The sequence below is a fragment of the Hoplias malabaricus genome, chromosome 6 (assembly GCF_029633855.1).
Source record: "Hoplias malabaricus isolate fHopMal1 chromosome 6, fHopMal1.hap1, whole genome shotgun sequence".
Taxonomy (NCBI): domain Eukaryota; kingdom Metazoa; phylum Chordata; class Actinopteri; order Characiformes; family Erythrinidae; genus Hoplias; species Hoplias malabaricus.
In genome coordinates this window covers 2053775-2074315 of record NC_089805.1, presented here as the reverse complement: position 1 = coordinate 2074315, position 20541 = coordinate 2053775, and the positions used below count along the sequence as shown (strand labels likewise).

At 38.7% G+C, this 20541-nt stretch overlaps 1 protein-coding gene across 1 annotated transcript; it reads left to right on the top strand.

Annotated features, from left to right (window-relative positions):
- The first annotated feature begins 3027 nt into the window (after positions 1-3027).
- triobpb (TRIO and F-actin binding protein b) lies at positions 3028-19703 on the top strand. Its single transcript, XM_066674953.1, has 13 exons — positions 3028-3330; positions 8137-8193; positions 8390-8458; positions 8652-8741; positions 9103-9212; positions 10076-10490; positions 11892-12111; positions 13994-14105; positions 15000-15159; positions 15256-15372; positions 17242-17328; positions 17837-18018; positions 18451-19703. The coding sequence occupies exons 1-12, from the start codon at positions 3325-3327 to the stop codon at positions 17996-17998; spliced, it is 1605 nt and encodes a 534-aa protein (XP_066531050.1). The 5' UTR covers positions 3028-3324; the 3' UTR covers positions 17999-18018; positions 18451-19703.
- The last annotated feature ends 838 nt before the right edge of the window (positions 19704-20541 follow it).

Genomic DNA, 20541 nt, shown 5'->3' with positions numbered 1-20541 from the left:
GCGGGAATACACCCTGGAGGGGGCGCCAGTCCTTCACAGGGCAACACAGACACACACACCTATGGACACCTTGAGTCACAAATCCACCTACCAGCGTGTGTTTTTAGACTGTGGGAGGAAACCGAAGCACCGGGAGGAAACCTACACAGACACAGGGAGAACACACCACACTCCTCACACCTCACAGCCACCTGGAGCGGGAATCGAACCCACAACCTCCGGGTCCCTGGAGCTGTGTGACTGCGACACTAACCTGCTGCGCCACCGTGCCATGAAACATTAATATTTATGTATCAGTGTTATCTTCTGTGAAAGAATGTTAATGACAAGGAGATAAACAGCTTGGTGTGCTGATATTGATCTGTTAGTCAGTTAGTAAATTGATTTAAAGTAATTCACAGATAAGATTTCTAAGCTTCATTGGCAGCATCATAACGTGATAATATTTTGACCAGAATTTCAGATGCCTTCAGAACTTTTTCCTAGACTTTTTCTTTAGTTGCAAAGGTAACAGATGTGCTGCTATGGATCATATTACATTACACATTCAAATACTAGTGGTTTTAACTCATTTTGAAACTAAGTCTGAAACTAGCAACTGAAGTGAGAACATATCTTATCTCCACGTGCAGTGCACCTGTGCAGGACGGCTGGCCCACAAATGAAAGCATCAGTTTAGAGGATATGCCATTAGCATGCTATGTGCCTAAATATGGTTAGTTTACATACATTTGCCTCCAACTGTGCTGTCTTTTAAAGTATTCTCAAATAACTTTATGTGTGTTTGCCCTCAAAATAGCATGCTGTTATCTATGTAGCATAATTAAAAAATGATGTATTGCATGCATAAGATGCTAATTAGTAACAAGTTTTTATTTCCAGTGGTTTAATTGTGTGTTTGTGAATGCTGTAACCCTGTGTGTTGTGGTTTGCAGGGCAGCAGGCCATCTGTGTATTTCTCCTCCATTGTGGACCAAGCTGAAGAGGGAACCATTAACCAGGCATGTACCATACCATCTCTCTCGCTCACTCTCTCTATGCTGACACAACCAGAGAGACTTGGGGATGACTGGAGACATTTCATGCTGTTTAAAAAACACTAAATTCTTGTTTTCCAGTTATCTATTTCATCTGAATGTATGGTGTTTTTTCCTGTTCCTAAAACCTAGTCTGTGGTCTTCTGAGTATGTCATAGAGCGGTGTAAAGCAGGGTACAATATTATGTACATTTACACTGAATAAATTTGCCAAACACACGTATCCAGAGCAACTTATAACTTTAATTCTTTTGTAGGCTAAGAAGCTCCCCGTCTTTTAATGTGGAACGGTTTGTTTGAGGAAATAAATGAGTGTGGTTTGCTCGTGGGTGAATTGCTGAACATTTCTGTAAGTTTTTACCACTTTGAATTACCACAAAAGCCGAATTACTGTCGTAACTCGAGTTTAGTTTTGTAGCATTTTCTGTGTTTACCTTAGTTAGGGTGACCAGGCGTCCTCTTTTACCCGGACATGTCCTCATTTTTAGACTTAAAAAAATGTCCAGGCGGAATTTCAGAAACGTCCGGCATTTTGTTTTTCTAGAGCTTACATAGAACTTCGAGAAGTTTCGTTCATAAACTAGCCCCGCCCTCCCTTACTTCGTTTGGTTTGCTTGAGTGAGAAGGGGGCGTGGTGAAGTAGCCTAAAATCTTCTGATTGGACGGTCTGACTGTAGAGCTACCGTTATTGGTCGATAACCCCCACACACATTTAAAGTAGCTTCCACCTTGTAATGTCAAACAGCAAAAAATAAGTCAGTTCCCACCTTTGGAGCAGGAAAAGAACAATTTTCTTATCTCGGTTTGTGCCTTTCAACGTTTGATGTCTCTTCGCTGTGTCAAAAAATCGAGATGGCAACACATTACACAGGTTTCCGCCGTGCGAACAGACTGGATAACTAGCAAAATGTGTAGAAACATCCTCAGAATATTAGTGTTTTTTGGTTAAAGTCGTGAAAGTTGCTTTAACTAATTACAGTATATTATATTCGTTTTAAGACATCACATACATGAATGTGTTTATTCATGCCTTGTAATGGACTGGCAAACTGTCAACTGCCATGCGCCCATTAATTCGGTTCAATCTCCAGAGTGATGAATGAATGAAGGTGTTGATTCAGGAAAACACTTGTGACCAGCAGGGGGCTTCAAATCTCCAAAACCGCCAGGCATTTGGCAGATCTTTCTTTGTGGTTAACTCCATCACTGCCTCAGTACGTTCACAGTACAACGTTTGTTTGTTTACGTTTGTTTAGCCGGAATCATGGGTGTTTAAACACGTTATTCAGGCCAAAATAACTGTGACGACAGTGTGCTTCATACCGTGGTGGAATTTTTCCGTGTTTCACATTCTCCTAAAACTTAACATTCCTGCTCTAGAATGATGTGTATTCAGTTTGCTGCATACTCTGCATTATCAGAATAAAGATTAAGTTATTCCCGCCATAATTAGAGACTTTAAATGTATATGTATGTATGTTTTACTTTGTTGATCTTAGCTTTATTTAAAAAAATGTTTTCAATTCATTAGTAACTTCATCTATTCACTTTTGTTTCCTTTATTTGTATTGTAGCAAATTGCTATTTGCATGGTAAATATTAATTCAGCATTAGTTCATCAAACTGCTCTGCATGCGCCACTCCTTGTTCTTTTTTCGTCAGCAAAATAAATATAAGATTATATATGCTTTTCATCGTGTACTTCTGATTTAAATTGATCTGCATGCCATTTATCTCATTTCTAGTGTTCTGATTGGTCGCTGGTGTTTCTTCTGCTCTTCTGATTGGTTGGCTTATAAGTTTAGGTTGTACTGGTTGGTTGTGGTGAAAGATTATGTTGATCAGATTGGTTCTAGTGAATATTACTGTTCTGATGGTTTTCCGGTCGATTTTTCTGTGTTCTGATTGGTTGTGTGTGGTGTGTTCTTATTGGTTGTTGTTGATGTTTGCTGAGGGCGCCGCCCAGGAAGCCGCGCGCAGCGCCTAGCTGGAACTTACGAAGTGGTGAAATTCAGTTTTGAAGGGGACTATTGGATCAACAGGGAAATTCGCAGGGCGAATGTGTGTGTGTATGTGTGATTGAGTGAGGTAGTGTGTGTGTGTGTGAATTGCGGATTCCGGATTTTGCTGCGCTCGAGCAGCTTTTTTAGCAGCTTTAGCTTCAACGCGCTCGGGCACAGCAACAGGTAGAGAGCGCGTGCGGATAAAAAAAAACTCCACTAATGGATCAGTGATCAATAATCAGTAAAATCCGCCGACCTTGGTCACCTTCCAGCAGACTCTAGACATGACGGTGAGTTTATCTACGTGGGATTGAAAGTTTGCGCTGTGTACGGTGAGAGAAAAACAGAGGTAGAGGTGGAGGGGAAGGGAGGGTGTCTTGTTATGCTGTGTACTTGTTTTGCTATCTCTGAGGGGACCGACCGTCATCACTTAAGAACCTATTTTTTAACAACCTATGGCTTTTTGTAGTTATTTTTAACTGTAAATAAATAATCTGACTATTATTGTATATAATTATATAATGTTTCAATGTAGGTTTAGGTGTAGAATCATTTGGCAGCAGTAACACAGTCTGAGAAAGTCCTCAAATGTATACTGAGGTAGTATGTATGTGTGAGGGTGTGTCTTGAAGTGTGTATTGCCTCTGCGGTGTTTCATACAAGCGTGAAAGTTTCGTTTCGAAGTCGTCGTGTGTGTACAAGCCTGAGACTGAATCTAGATAGATAAGTCATCAGACTGTGTGTTTATAGGGGGTTTATCTCTTTATGGGTCTCCAGCGTCCCAGTACATTAGAAAACGAGATTGTTTTACATCATTTTTGGGGCGATTTAATATTTGTGAGGTAAACACAGCTGTTTAATGGGACATGTTCCACTGTAGAGAAGCTTGCTGGCTGTAAGGTACAGTCAACATAGGGCTGAGGTTTTCTCCTTTGAAACTACAAGTGTCTGAGTTCAGACATCCAGGGGGTTTTGCATCATAAATCTAATTAACAAATCTCACCGACTTGTCAGACAGGGCTTTCAAGGTGCAGGTAAGCAGTGGAAAGGTTAAGAAAGACACTGTCTAAATGTGTATTCATAGATCAGTGCATGCTGCATGAAGGCAAACATGTAGACTTGCATTTTTTTCTTGGAAATAACCTCTAAATAATTTTGATGAACAGAGATGCATTTTTAAGAGCTTAAGCAATGACTAGAGTGGGACTTTAAAAGCTGGTGATACTAACCAGGACATTTATTTAATGTTTCCAAGAATTTAGATGTCTCCAACAGAAATATTTGGCGCTTTATTTACTCTCCAGATCCACATTGTTTATCATAAACAAAAATTTGGTCTCGAATAATGGCTTCTTAAATAAGTAAACATGGTGCTTTACAGAACATTAAATGGCACAATGAATAGATGAATTTTTTGGCTAATTAGGTTACATGCTGCGTTTAAACAGTTCCACAGAAGCACATGGATAGTTTCCGAAAACACACACAAAAGAGGGCAAAGTAAACAGTCCCTCCTCCATCACTGCAGATCACTGATTGGTTTCTGAGGTATGTTTGCTGTCCTCATTTCTCAGCAATTTTTTTGAAAGACTGTTTCATATGAGCAGAATGCCACATTGTGTTTTGTTGCTGCATGATATTTAGGGACACGTCTTTGAGAAAATTGAGCCCATGGTTTTTCCCAAAAACTATTAATTCTGGCTGCCATTTTGAGGAGTTACTTATTACTCATAAACACACACCTGAGACTGGCATTGTGATGTTTAATTTATTTCATTGTTTCTTTTAACAACTTTAGTTAATTTTATTAATTCATTCATTGTCTGTAAGCGCTTATACAGTTCAGGGTCGCAGTGGGTCCAGAGCCTACCTGGAATCATTGTGCGCAAGGCGGGAATACACCCTGGAGGGGGCACCAGTCCTTCACAGGGCAACACACACACACACCCCTATGGACACTTTTGAGTCACCAATCCACCTACCAATGTGTGTTTTTGGACTGTGGAAGGAAACCGGAGCACCCGGAGGAAACCCACGCGGACACAGGGCGAACACACCACACTCCTCACAGACAGTCACCCAGAACCTACAACCTACAGGCCCCTGGAGATGTGTGACTGCGACACCTACCTGCTGCACCACCATGCCGCCCTAGTTCATTTTAAGCCATTGAAACATTTACATGCTGAAACAATACACAAGTTTAATAACAATATTGCTGAAATTTATATACAGTCTGTGAATAAATCTCAGATTTGATAACAAGAGCAAAGAAATGCATTGGAGTGTAACATGTAACAGTTTTCCGTTAAAAGTGAAAAAGAACAGATTATTTATCTCTTAATTGTTTAACACTGTGGGATTCTTTACCTCACTGATGAAGATGTGGTGGGCTTCTGTGCTTTTAAATGCTGTAAGTGACTCCCCAGTGGGTGAGGAGCTGTGTATGAGATAAATATATCCACCTTTCACATCTCTTTACATTGGTGCTGTGCTACTGACTGAAGTAACAAATTTCATGTGGGTGAAACCATTGGATACAGTAAACATTATATATACTATATGTAATTCCCTAACCCTAATTCTATCTAAGTAAAACATATTTTAATAGAATAAGTTTGCCAGTCCTAAATGTCAGACAGAGGAGTATAAACTGGCTCTGTTAAACACCATTCTCTGGAGTGATGGAGATCCATCCAACACTTTTTGGATGAGTTACTAATGGACAAGTACCAGTACATGATTCAATCATTCATTCATTGTCTGTAACCATTATCCTGTTCAGGGTCGCGGTGTGTCCAGAGCCTACCTGGAATCATTGGGCGCAAGGCGGGAATACACCCTGGAGGGGGCGCCAGTCCTTCACAGGGCAACACACACACTCACACATTCACTCACACACACACCTACGGACACTTTTGAGTCATCAGTACATGAAGACTTTTAAATGACATTTCATAGGCGTCATGATAATAATTGTTTTTTCAAGTATAATTAAACTATACTTGACTTTACACCCAATTGTTTTACCAAAATATGCAACCTGCTGCATCCTGTGATCCAAAAGTTTATATTGCTGCCCTACCAGGTAACTAATAAGACTTAAATATTGCATTATAACTAATAAGTTTATATATTGCATTGTATATCCCCTATACAAGGTACCTGTACCTAACTAACTGCTCACACATTGCAAAGAAAGTTTATTTGGCTAATTAGTTCACTTGCTTGCTAGACAAATAAACATGGCTATCATGATAAAATATAAATTCAAAAGCTTCATTAACTGTTTTGTGTGCATAAATGGAACAGTGGTTACATTCTAGTGTATGTACATTTAAGGTGGAATGTATAGTCCGAATAAGAAGCTACCTCTAGCTGTGTTATTAGTTATTAGTCCTGACTTCTGTAAAAGGTATAACAGTCTTTGCTAGGGTTGTCAAACATGAGCTGGAATTGGCCTGCTTATTTTTCTTATCAGACCCACCAAATGGGTTTTTAAAGCCATATTCTGGGTTAAAATCACCATAAATGATCCACTCCTTGGTTAGTTAGCATGTCTGAAGAAGCGTGTAGGTATGGCGGCTTGATTTCACTGCTCCGCAACAGTTTTTAAACACTGCTGAATGATATATACGTGCGGTACGGTGGCGTAACAGGTAGCGTCTCTGTCACACAACTCCAGGTTACTCAAAAATGTCCAAAGTTGTGAATGACTGGCGCCCCCTCCGGGGTGTGTTCCTGCTTTGCGCCAAGTGATTCTGGGTAGGCTCCGGACCCACCGCAACACTGAACTGGATAAGCGGTTACAGATAGTGAATGAATAAGTGAATTAATTAAATATTTTGTGTGTTACCATACTTAATATTGAGTATGATGTCTAACGCTAATTATCCGTACAATTGTGAAGTTAGGTTAAAAACATAGCATGAAATGGTTAATTTAGATATTTTTGTTCAGTTTGTTTATATCGAAGTGTAGCTACCTAAATTACACACAGCTAGCAACGCCTGGATACGCTCTTGCTGTAGCTAATGCTGAAAGCTCTATGAATACAGCAGTGCTTTTCAGAGCAGAGTTATAGAGAATTCTACAGTAGATTGTAGATTAATGTAGTGATTATGTGTGTGTGGAATGAAGCGGCATGTTGGAGCGAGAGGGCCGTGTTTGAGGGAGACAGATAGTTGTGTGTGTGTAAGAATGCAGACTGCTCAGAATTTCCTAATCTTAATCCGTAATCGTGTCCCTACAGCCTGAAGTGTGTGTGTAAAATATCTGTAGCTTTTTTAAAGTTTCCACAGAAATATAAATGTTTGCCTTAGTCTTGTGCAAGTAATTAATATTATTGAATTTCACTGTAATTAAACATACGTTAAGGACCTCTCTTAAGTTAATTTGACTATTTTGATTTCCAGTCAGAATTTACATGCGCTGTGTTATTGCCGTTACTTCTTTACATGGTAGAGTTATGAATTTATTAAATATCTTGAATACACTGTCATCAGAGAATATGCAAGTGGTTTGATTAGGACTTACAAAATGCACACGTGGTGCTGTGTAATAATTTGTATAATGGTGTTTTTATCTTTCTTAACATAACTCTGTAACAGTAATTATAATAATCTCACCTTTAGTTGTTTCATTGTTTCAGCTTAGTTTAGGCATCTAGATGTATTTAAGGGATGTAATTAAGGGCTCTAACTAAAGTATGTCTGGTTCTCGTCTCTTCTCCCTTGTTTTTGAACGTGGCACTTTGATCTGTCTTCTGGGTCTCTTTTTTTTTTGTTTGGTCTCTCTCACACTCTCACTGGTGTTTCCGTCTGCTTTCACACTTAATCCACACAGTCTGTGCAAAAACACACACATTTCTCTTGTGTATAATAGTTGTGCTTAGTTTAAGCCCATCTCATCATCTTGTATTTCAAAGTAATTGAAATCTATTACTGATCACTGGCTGGTCAGAAAAAAAATAAGTAAATTAAATCGAAATAATTTATTACTCCTTGTGCTCGCCCTTTGCTTTGGTGGTTGTTCGGATATTTCCCCTCATATCTAACTAGCTACAAACACCCCTAATACTTTTTTCCTCTCTCCAGCCTGACCTGCTTAACTTTAAGCAAGGATGGATGTCAAAACTGGACGAAAATGGAGAGGTATGACGTTCCGGCTTTAGTTTTTACCTGTTCATCTTTTCCTGTTTTATGTGTGTACTCGCTCTGTCTGAACCTTTGGCAGCAGGTGTGTGTGTGTTCACTGGTAAGCTGTAAGTGTTTTTGGGCTGTGTGAGCTGCTATAAAGACATATTGTTACTCAAATGTAAATTGTGCATGCGTGTCTGTATGCTCACAGTGGAAGAAACACTGGTTTGTGCTGACGGATGCTGGACTAAAGTACTACAGAGACTCTGGAGCAGAGGAGGTTAGTGATCGCTTGCAGAATTATAGCTCTAATTACGACTGTTTAAATACCACGTATAGACAAAAAGCAGGCTGAACTATTTCGGAATTACTTCAATTGAGGCTTAGGGTTGGGATTGTGATTTGAGACTAAATTTAAAGCTTTGTTCAAGCCAGAATGTGATTCTGACTGTTTTTGCTTCTGTCCACTGCAGAAAGACGAGCTGGATGGGGAGATTGATCTCCGGTCATGTATGAAAGTCTCAGAGTTTGATGTGGAAAGGAACTATGGCTTCCAGATCCAGGTTAGCAGCATATTTAACATGGGCGGTAGCCTAAAGGTTGAAAGCATATGTGGAGATTTCCATGAGATTTCAATAAAAGCAGAATGCTTCTTTAAGATCCTGAGTGAATATTTGCGATTAAAGCATTGTACTACAGGGGACTTTCTAATTTGTGCAGTTTGCAGTTTATAACAAATTTATTGTCTATTTCTAGTATTCTTGATATGTATATTAAGGAATTACATCTTCAGCCAAATGTATTTTTTAATTCATATCCTCATTTAGATGAAAGTAGCACAGCATTCTTCTCACTCTCATTTTGTTCTCTATCTCCCCCATACATCTGTTCCTGCCTCTCTTTTCTTTTCTCTTTCCATCTCAGACAAAGGACTGCGTTTTTACTCTGTCTGCGATGACTGCTGGCATCAGGAGAAATTGGATTGAGGTCCTGAGGAAAAACATTAGACCTAGCAGCTCGCCTGACTTAACGCAGTCAGTCACCCACACAAAAACACCCAACCTCACATAGTGTATCTAACGCACAAGCTTTAACTCACAAAATCTTTAATCCAGACATTACACAATCAGTTCTTCTCTCACATCCTTGCCAAGTCTCTACATGATCTCTCACAAACAAAAAACACACGTACACTCATATAAACAACTGGTAGTGATGCAAACAAACAAAATGTATTTGCAGTGTATTATTATTATTGATGTTGGTATAAAATCTTGTATATATTAAAAAAAATGCATAATTTTAATATGCCCATTTTTAATTACGTGGCTGAATTGCTGCAGAGTTCAGAATGGAAAATCATAGTCAGCGTGGCCTCTACACACTACAGGAGGCTACGCTCCACCTGTTAATGTTTCAGATACATTTGCGGGAGCCATAGTGCACACCACAGGGGTGTGTCATTTAAGGTGGAATGGGAGATTATAATAAAGTTGGACTAAAGGCTGGAATGTCATGTTTTTTTGACTCACTATGATGTCCTACATGTGTTACTTTTTATTTGGGGACATTTGCATCCAGCACTATGTAATGTATCTTAGTTTTTCATAGTTTTACCCTTTAATTTTCCCCCATGGTAGAGCTTCCTGCACGCGCCTGTGTTTACTTTCTGTGCTCTTTTCTCACTGGTTGATGAAGGGACTCATTTAGACTTCAGTTGGTGAAGAGTTTACACTGCGCAAATACTCTCAGGCGAACTGGGTTTATCACCAAGCAGCAAACTCAATCTCCTCACAAGAGCCTCGAATGTAACAGTGTAGTTTTTTTTACAAACTGTGTGTGTGAAATTTCCATCCAATCCACAACATTCTGATGATGGTATTCGTTCTCTTTTCAGACTGCCAGACAGCAGCAGTGACAAAGAAAACTCTCGCCATCCATCATCTCGTCGTGTCTTCTCCCAGTCAGAAAGCGTACCTACTCCAAATCCCACCCACCGCAGATTTGATTATGTTGAGCTGTCTCCTGTAGCTCCTGCCCCCACGCCAGCCAATCAGAGAGAGGCTGGAGAAGGGCAGGTTCGCGATCAAAGCCAGTTGCAGGAAGAGAGGGCTCGAGACCCCACCTATAGCCAATGGGAGGCAGTGCTGCAACGTAAAGGGACAGGGACAACTTCCGAACAGAAGCGTATTGAGGAGGAGATAGAGAGGAAATGGTCAGAGTTTGAACGCTTGCCACTCAAAGAGATGAGGTCACTTCCTGTATTGGGATCGAGGTCCGGCCCGTTGGCCAATGAGGCGCTGCAGAGGGAGGTAGAGCGTGCAGATGATTTTCGATTTGCAAAACAGCAAATGCAAATTAACAATCAATCTGTGTGTGTGTGTGTGTGTGTGTGGTCAAAGCCCACTGACCTGTTAAAGCTTCTAATAAATACAAAAGCAAACAACATATTCAGAAATATAACAGCAAATGTTTCTATCAGTTCATTTTTACTGTTACTTGAGAAAATAGATATGCAGCACACATTAAATCAAGACAGCGAATGACTGTATACAAACAAGATATTTAGTATCCCTCTTATTTGGCAACACTAACTGCAGTAGTGATAAAGACCTAGAGTTATTAGCATTATTGTATACATTCATGGAATTAATTAAGTGTTTCTTATTTTGCTGTTGTAATTCTAGATATTTTTATTGTATTTTTAGTTTATTAGTTTGCTTAGAACATGTGGGCGTCCATGCTGACCAAAGAGTTTTTGACCAAACATTAACACACTAAATTATGACAACATCACATTGGATGTGTGCTTTTATATGTTATATTAACAAGCTTATAGGCACATTATAGTGTGTTTATAGAACTCCTTTGGTCAGAGTGATCCTCGTCTGTGTGTGTGTGTGTGTCATAGCTACTAATATAGCTGTGTGGAGAGATTTATGCACATATTACATTATGTAATTCATAATAGCATGCTTTTGGGACAAAAAATGTAATCCTATCAGCACTGGATTCACTGCAATATGTGTGTGTGCTGTAGATGGCCAATGAAAGTGAACAGATGGTTGGGCAGAAATCTCATTTTCCCCTCAATAATCAACCCAGACATTTTGCCTATTGGATTTTGTACTGGAGCTAACAAAAACTTGCATATTTGAGAAGTATAATGTATCAAAAACACTCCAAAATCTGGCCAGAAACACAACTGTCTGTGTGTTTTGTGCTCCGTTGATTTGACCTAGTTTGAAGCGCAGTGCACATGTACTGAGGAGTAAAAACTGTCATTCTGTTGGCTCTAATGCTCTACAGTCTGCTAGTAAACATATGCCTTTAGTGAAGAAATAAAGTTATCTAAAGATGGCTTACTGTAAATGAGTGTACATTATTATTTCTGTATTTTGCATTGGCATTATTACAAAGAAGGCATTTTTTTTATGATGCTCTTAATTTCCTACTATCTTTTCTATGGATGTGGCATATAAAATAGTCAGAAGCATTTAATGCAATTATGTGTTTTAGGAATGTCTTTTGCATTGTGCTAATTAGCGGAGTATAAAGCCCAGCTCATGGGTGATTGAAGGGAAAATCAGATTGTCTATTTCTGTTACAAACCAAATGATTTCATTGTTGGCCATTCTGATATCTGGGTTGTCATCTCTTTCAGTGGGCTTTACCTCCCTGTCTTTTTCTCTCTTTGTCTTTCTCTACATCAGGTGGCGTCTCTGAGGCAGCAGCTGGAGAGAGTGCAGGGTGTTGGGAGTGTGTGTGTGGGGTGTGGGTGTGGGGGAGTGTGTGGTGCGAGTTTGGAGCAGATGGAGCGTGCTCACAGACAGGCTCTACAGGAGTTGCAGAGGAAACATGATCGTCAGATAGCTGAGCTGGAGAGAGAAAGAGAGAGGTTACTACAGGAGGAAACGCAGGCCACAGCACGTGGTGAGGACATGCATGTATTCGTCGTTTCTCATTTTGATAGATGCAGTCATATCGTTTTGCCTGTAGTTAGCAGCCAGACACTGAGTTTAATGATGTCAAATAAAATAATTACAGGATTTTCAACAGTCAAATGGTCATAACTCAAATGAATGTTGTGATTAATCAAGACGGTTTATCCGACTGATCAAATTTATCTCATGATAAAAACATATATATGACGTTGCAAGTATGACTGTAGAATTTCCAGTAGCCATTAGGAGGTTGGCTGATTGGTATGTATGAAAACAATGTTCGCTTTTCATTTGCTGTCACTATTTCTTAACACAGCTGCCCACTTGCAGAGAAAATGGTGAGGGGTGAGCCATCCGACTAGAACACTTACTTCACCACTGAAGTCTCAAATGTGCCTTTGTCTGTGTAATGCCTTTCTTTGTGCACTGTACTCCTCCCTCTTGATGGACTGTTCTTTTTTTAGAGTCTGATTAGATTCTTCATTGCCATTCTTAGTCAATTAAGGAACACCTAAAGAAGTCACTTTTTGTTTTTTCCTTACATCCTACAAACCTGAATCATAGTCACTGAAAAAGGCTGTTTAGTACTGTTAACAAATAGAAACTGTATTTACTGATGTCTTTCTCGTGGATTTAAATACAAATTTGCAGTGTATCCAAGTAATTTTTTATGTAAATTTTTATGTATTTTTTGTGTTTTCACATTTTCTTTTAATCTTTATAAAAATCTCAGAGGAAATATTTTATTATTGTTATTTACCCATCACTATTTATCTAAAATCCGTCAACTCAACCTGCTCAGCATTTGAATACATGTCGCAGAGCAAAATTGAATATTGATTGCTTATTTGTATTATGTAGTAATGCTCTTTGGAAGCGTCTGTGGTCAACGTCTCCAATCTCACATCATAAAATTAAAATTCAAAATTTTCTAAATTCCAAAAGCTACTTAAAATAATCACATGATCACAATCACATTTCCTATTTTTACTAGTTTACTACATCATTTGAACACAGCAGCTGTCCTTCACATTGTGTGAAATCATGACAAATAGAAATGACTGAATCGTTTTACATTGACTTCCCTTTGAATTTAAGGAGGTTTTTTCCTTCTCCTATAAAGTTACCATTTTGGAGATACATGGTTTTATTTGGACATTGACATAATGTATGGAAATATAATTGAAATATCAATGTTATACCACTTACCTAACCTTAACCATCCATCCATTATCTGTAACCCTTATCCAGTTCAGGGTCACGGTGGGTCTGGAACCTACCTGGATTCATTGGGCGCAAGGCAGGAATACACCCTGGAGGGGGTGCCAGTCCTTCACAGGGCAACACAGACACACACACATTCACTCACACACTCACACAGACTTTTGAGTTGCCAATCCACCTACCAACGTGTGTTTTTGGCTGTGGGAGGAAACTGGAGCACCCGGAGGAAACCCACGTAGACACAGGGAGAACACACCACACTCCTCACAGACTGACACCCATAGGAAACCCAGGCAGGCACAGGGAGAACACACCACACTCCTCACAGACTGTCACCCGGAGCGGGAATCGAACCCACACCCTCCAGGTCCTTGGAGCTGTGTGACTGCGACAACTACCTGCTGCGCCACAGTGCTGCCCTACCTTAACCATTATAACCAAAATATCAAAACTTATTTTGGACATTCATTTAAAAAGAACATTTGTTGTTTACAGTAGCTCCTTTTCTATGAACACTGCAAAAAAAAAAAACACATCTTAGAGATCCTGCAGATCTGATTTAATAATGCTGTTACAATTACGATTAATCAGAATTGTTCAGATAATGATGATTGTTTTCAGTTAAGCATGTTTTGTGTGTGTGTCAGCTATGGATGCTCTGAAGAAGGCTCATAAAGAGGAGCTGGATCGTGAAGTGCAAAAAGCTAAAAGCCTACCTACGCACACATCAGAAAAGCTCACAGTTGGAGGCCAGCAGCAGTGAGTACACACACCCACACACAAAGCAAGAGACTAGAATCTTTCTTTGTGTGTACTATGGAGTATAGAAATATTGTCTATTCTAAGTGAAAGTAAGTTAATGTTGTCTACTAACCACACTAATTTAATACACTTATTATGAATGCTAATGTATGCATATGTTGCAGATACCATATTAAAAATAGAAACCGAGCAGTCTAGGTGTTGTTAGACCTGTCACGGTAGTCATATATTTTGATCAATTTTGTGTCCTAGAAATAATTGGGATAAGATATATTCTTGTCATTTTATGCCACTGATATCATGATAATATGAGAGCATAATAAGGCAATTACACCCCTTTAAAGAGCAATGACATTTTAGCAAAAACATATTTGCTTAGAATATTCTGACATTGGAATTGGACTGTAGCCTAAATAAATAAAGCATAAATAAAATATAAAATAAAATCACTGTTCTTAAACAAATTGATATAGCGGCTCCAGAACAGAGAGACCAGAAAAAAACAGAGAACGGAGGACTGCAAAAGTTATCAAAGAACTCTCTATAGTGTAATTATTGTGATAGGCCTAGCTGTTGGTCCTATCATGAGGAGATCACTGTAAATGCCTTAGTCATCCAAGGCCAAGACTCTGAAGAGCACTGTTGGCCTGATTTTCTAGGGGTGGGTAGGATAACCTTTCCAGTGAAAAACAGAGAACAATGTTAACACGGCAGGTGACCCTTGTAATTAAATTGTCAATGAGACTGGCTTTTAAAACTTGTCCAACCCTAGCAACAGTACCAAAGAACCTGTGTAGGAAGGTTAATCTACTGTCTGCAAATAGACACTCCATAGAACTGTGGAATGCAGTGTTGCTCATGGTGTGGGTGTGTGTATGTGTGTGTGCACAGGTCAGAATTGCTATCTCTGGGCAGAGAATTGCAGGCTCTGTCTGAGCGTTACTCTCAGAAATGCCTGGAGCTGAATCGTGCCGAACAGCACAGTGGAGAGAAGGAGAGAGAAATCAGCCAGAAAGAGAGAGAGATAGAGCAGCTGAAAAAAGAAAACCAGGTGAACAAGGACTGGATGGAGAAGGGGGTTATATATTTCTCCAGCAAATAAGTGCTCATATTCTTGCTTGTTCCCAATCTCCTTTCCTCTGTATAGGACCTGCACACTCGTTTAACAGAGGAGATTAGGCAGATGCGCTCTTTGGTCACAGGTCAAGGGTCAGAGGAGGTCACCGCTAATGACAAAAAGGAGCACCCAGCGTGTGAGCTGGAGGTGAGATTACAGCACTACCTGCAAAATCAAAAGCTGTAAACACACTATTCGGGATATCAAGTTATGGATGAGGCTGGTATTTTTCATGTACATATTTGCCATCGCTGATCCATGTCAAATTTACTTATATAAAATTAGAAAGGTCAGACACCCCTGGATTAACATTGTAGAAAATTGTTACACAAATTTAGCTACTTTTAGTTTAATAACTGGTCCTTACATACACTGATCACAGCTTTAAATGATTCATTTGAAACTAACAAGTAATATTTGTTATATATAATACTCTCAATAAATCAAATGTCATTTACTTTTAAACAAAAGTTTACATAATGCAAAGATCGTGAGACCTGTAGACCTTCAGCATTGCAACTATTTAGCATCGCAGTGATAAAGAAATGAGTACACATGAATGTTCGGTTTAGAATTTGTCCATGTTTCAAACATTCTTTCAAATTCCACAGAGATCGCATAGTTTGTGTGTGAGTGTAGCATAGCTGGGCTTTCAAACCTGACTATTTTAGTTCAAAATCACACATGTAACTTGGCTTAAATGTCCTGTATCAGGTTTTCCTTGAGTGCATGGTGCTGTGGGGAGTCTCCTAATATACTGTCAATACTCTGTATATGTGTCATGTACCTTCAAATGTGTAATTTAACTTGTGGTTTTGAAATGTCTTACTCTGCTGCCTCAGCACAAGTCAGAAGTTGAGCAAGTTTCGCAGACTATGTCTATGTTGTGATCACTCCCTTTTGTATTATTGTACTATTAGTAGTAATATTAGTTAAAATGGTAGTAGTAGAAATGCACTGTAATAAAAAATTTTAAAAAGGCCATTTTACCAAAGGCCTGATACAGAATAGTTTTTTAGCAGGTTTTAATTAATTTTGCCACATTTGTCCCCACTGCATAAATTAAATTCCCTAACACATTTTTGTCTTGTTTTTCCAAAAATTAAAAAAGCTACAGTTAATATACATTAATGTTTTATAATTTAATTAAGATACAATATTTTTTTGTAAAACCACATATATTTTTGCTCCTTGAACCATTAGGCCTTCAACTAGCTGCTGAGAAAATGTATCATACATATTCTCTTTATACCTATGGACTAAGAAAATAGTCCATTGAAGACTGCATTTTTAAAGTTTTTTTTTTTTTTTTTTTTTTTTTTTTTTTTTTTTAGAAATTTTTTAAAGAAAACTGCAATCAGCAGAAAGATGTCTGCAAACATCAATCCTTTGGTCATGCTCAGTTTGAAATGCTTCCACATAACCACATAGTGGTTTGCTGCATTTACAAAGAGTGACTCTCTCCAGCCTGGTTGCGATGTGATTACGTTACCAAAAACGTCATTTTTTTTTTTTTTTTTGCCAGTTTCAACCGAATAATCTTGGTATGCCATATCCAGTAACAGTAGCAGCTGTTGCAGTAGCAATAACAGCACTATTAGCAGTTGTAGTATACTGACACAGTAGAAGTGTAGGTGGTGTGGTACGAGTTGTGGTAGAGGCAGTTGTATACAAGTTCAAAGCCTTTATTTAAAAAATGTACTTGTAGAAATACAGGAGTACAGGAATACAAGAAGTGGTTCAAGAAGACTTATAATATACAAGTGAAAATATCCATGGTAATTGCATTATTACATATGCAACAAGGAGGTAATAGTTTAGATGTATTTGCAGTAATACAGAATTAAAAGTTGTAGTTGAACAGATTTAGTAGAAAAAATAATTGTAGTTGTATTATAAATCAAGTAGTATTGTGAATGTAAATAAGAAAAGGAAATTGTAGCGGTGGTGCTGTATTATTAATATTGTTATTAAAATAGGAATGTATTAACACTCATTGTCCCTTTCTTTGTGCAGGTTTTACTGAGAGTAAAGCAGAATGAGGTGGAGTATTTACACAAAGAGATCATGTGCCTGCGGAATGAAGTGCAGTTTCTCAATACGGTGTGTGTGTGCAAAAAACAATTAATCATCACTATGTTTGTGACTTTCTGTAAATAATATTGTCCATTTTTTTAAACTAGAGTGACCAGACGTCCTCTTTTACCCGGACATGTCCTCTTTTTTAGACTTAAAAAAATGTCCGGCCGGAATTTCACAAACGTCCGGCATTTTGTTTTACTGGAGTTTACATAGAACTTCGAGAAGTTTCGTTCACAAACTAGTCCCGCCCTCCCCTAGTCCGATTGGTTCGCTTGAGTGAGAAGGGGGCGTGGTGAAGTAGCCTAAAATCTTCTGATTGGACGGTCTGACTGTAGAGCCACCGCTATTGGTCGATAACCTTCTCTGTAAACATTTAATTGGTCAGTCTGCACGTCAGTAGTCGTCCACCCCCCACCATCTCAGATCTGGTCATCCTATTTAAACAATTGATGTAGCATAAAAACTGTTCATGTTTGTAATATTTCTAGGTGCAAAACAGATGTAAATATGTGTATGTTTGTGTCTTCAGGAGAAGCAGAGTGTGAGTGTTCGTTATAAGGGGGTGTGTGAGGAACTGAAGGGGACGAAGGAGCGCAGTGAGCGAGAGATTCAAACTCTGAGGGAGCACCTGAGACTAGCCATGGCGGCGCTGCATGAGGGTCAACAGCTCAGCAACAGCCTGCAGCACTGACACCTACTGGACACATACAGGTACTGCAGCAGCTGGAGGTTTATTTTTAGAGTTGTTTTAGGCTTTGAGATGTACAGTTGTATGCAAATGCAACCGTTTTTAATTATGCTGCGCATGTAATAGAAGCTAGGAATATAACATAATTATTAGCAAGTAAATGTGGGTGGAAACAATTTAAAAACAAATCTAAAATGTGCAAAATGTGATACCTTAAGTTCTCATTTTAATTCTATTCACTTTACAAATCAACCAAGGTACCCACATATCTTTATACAGTTATATTGTTTGTGGTCATCAGTTATAGCTTTGGATTTTCTTTAGGATTAGGCTTTCTGGGGTATTAGAGACATTTCCATCACATTTTAATGAGATGATCAATCAAACCTCCAGTATTTATTATTGTATTTACATAACTTTATATGTAACAGATTGCCTTTTTGTGTTCATTTCAGCAAAGTGGAGCGGCTAGGAGGAGCATGTGCCTTTTCATTTCAATTCAGTCAGCCAATCAGCAGCAGGAAACTGCCTCAGCTGACCTGTCCTGATACACTGGGGTCGCTTCAATCTGTCTCTGCACTTTCTTTATCATGTGTGATTGTTTTTTGTTTTTTTTTTCTTCTTCATTTATGACACGTTTTATTTTTTACTGCGAGAGAAATAATGTGATTCTGGTGTCTGAATGACATGGATCAAAACTGGAGCACGTGGTGAACGAGAACAGGACTGAACTGGAATACTTTCTGCCTCTGGGACATTTATTGCAACTGGAAATCTTTTGGGAGGAGACTGTATTGAAACTGAAACAATCTCCTACACTGTGGTACAGTGTGTGCAGATCTGTGCTTATGTTTTCACAATGTTTCCAGCATATCTGCTCTGACTGATCTCGTGGGGAAAACACTGTTCTGGATTTTTATAGCTCCTCTGTGCATTGTGTTTGTTTTAGAACAAATCTCAATCCACAACCCCAATACACCTCATCACCAACTGTCATTAAAATGGTAGCTGCAAGTCTCCTGATGTTTAAAACCCCTAAAACACCCTCTTAGAAGAGAGTTTGGGAGTCCACACGGCTTGGTTTTCAAGAATGTGAGTTGTATTAGCTACTGATTCATTTATAGCAACTGCTGAATCAAAAGCTAATAATAATAAGTCACTTAATCATCATTAATCATTACATGTGTGTCCCGAGTGGCACCTAAAGTTGCCAAAAGTCCCCAAAGTAGATATTTGGGCCAAGGGTGCTTTGGTGAAAAGGCATGCTATGGACATTCTCTTTAAAATGCATCTTCTCCATCCTTAATCAGAATGTATAGAGGGCACTAGTGAATACACATCTGAAAGCCAAGATAAGAAAATGGGGCGCTACAGTTTGTGGTAATGCATAGCTATAGATATTAGGAATATGAGCACCATAAAGGACTGGGCAATGTTGGAGACAAAGGTGTACAGTTAAGGGGTCACTAAGGATTGGCAGTCTGGAACAGCGGTATGGCCTGCTGATCTGCGCTCAGTTTACCCAGAAATACAGCAATAACAGGATTGTTAAAAGTGCAGCAGTGTCCATCTCTGAGTGCCACGAACGCAAACGGAAAACCCAGCCTTGCTTCAATGAGCCAATATTTTGTTCTTTAACTGGATACTTCTTTTTTTTTTTTTTGCAGATGTTTTTTCATATTTAAAAATATTTTACAATCAATAAAATGCAGGTTGCATTTTTAGTTGCCTGGTGTGTGTTTATATACAGAGGCTTTAAACATCTGCACATGCATTAATCCTGAGCTCATTCTTTTGGACCTAGGTTTGAAAAGAGCCAGTGCTGAGAGGAGAAGAAATTTACATGAAAGTGCTGAGGGATTTGGTGAAAACTGAAAAAGTTGTTACCAGCAGTGCTTCTGGACAGAGTTTTGGCTGAAGTTGTAATTTGTAAACTGTTTAAGTAGGTATTAATAATAATAATAACTTAAGATAAAAAATTAAAGCTAAAAAAAAATTCAAACAATATATTTCGAAGTTGCTGTAATTCGGTAGACCAATTTCAGATCCCAAAATACGAGTTACAAAATATTCAGAGTCACATCCGGGACACCAAGGATGAGCAATCGATTCATTTGGATTTTCTCTTTCACCTTAAGTGCAGTAGTTACATTCTGTCGCCGCTAGAGGGCAGATAACCAGACATTGTTAATATACACATCGACATTAAGTGTTTAAACAAACACAACTTTATGAATTAAACTGCACGTTGGGATATTATATTTGTACTACACCTTCTGAAAAATCAATTTCAGATTCTTGATAATCTGACAAATAAAAAATAAAAATAACATAGGACATTTACTCCACAGTAAAATCTCTTCATCTTCAGGACATCAATAGTCAGTTATATTGTGTCTTTAGTGAGCCTTTCAGATTTTTGAGACACTTTGAAAATAAAGAGATAATATCCGCGGAAAGAAGCTAAATGTGTAGTTTTTCCACGGTGTGGAAGTTGTGTTCGTATTTCGCCATCTAGCGGCGACAGAATGCAACTACTGCACCAT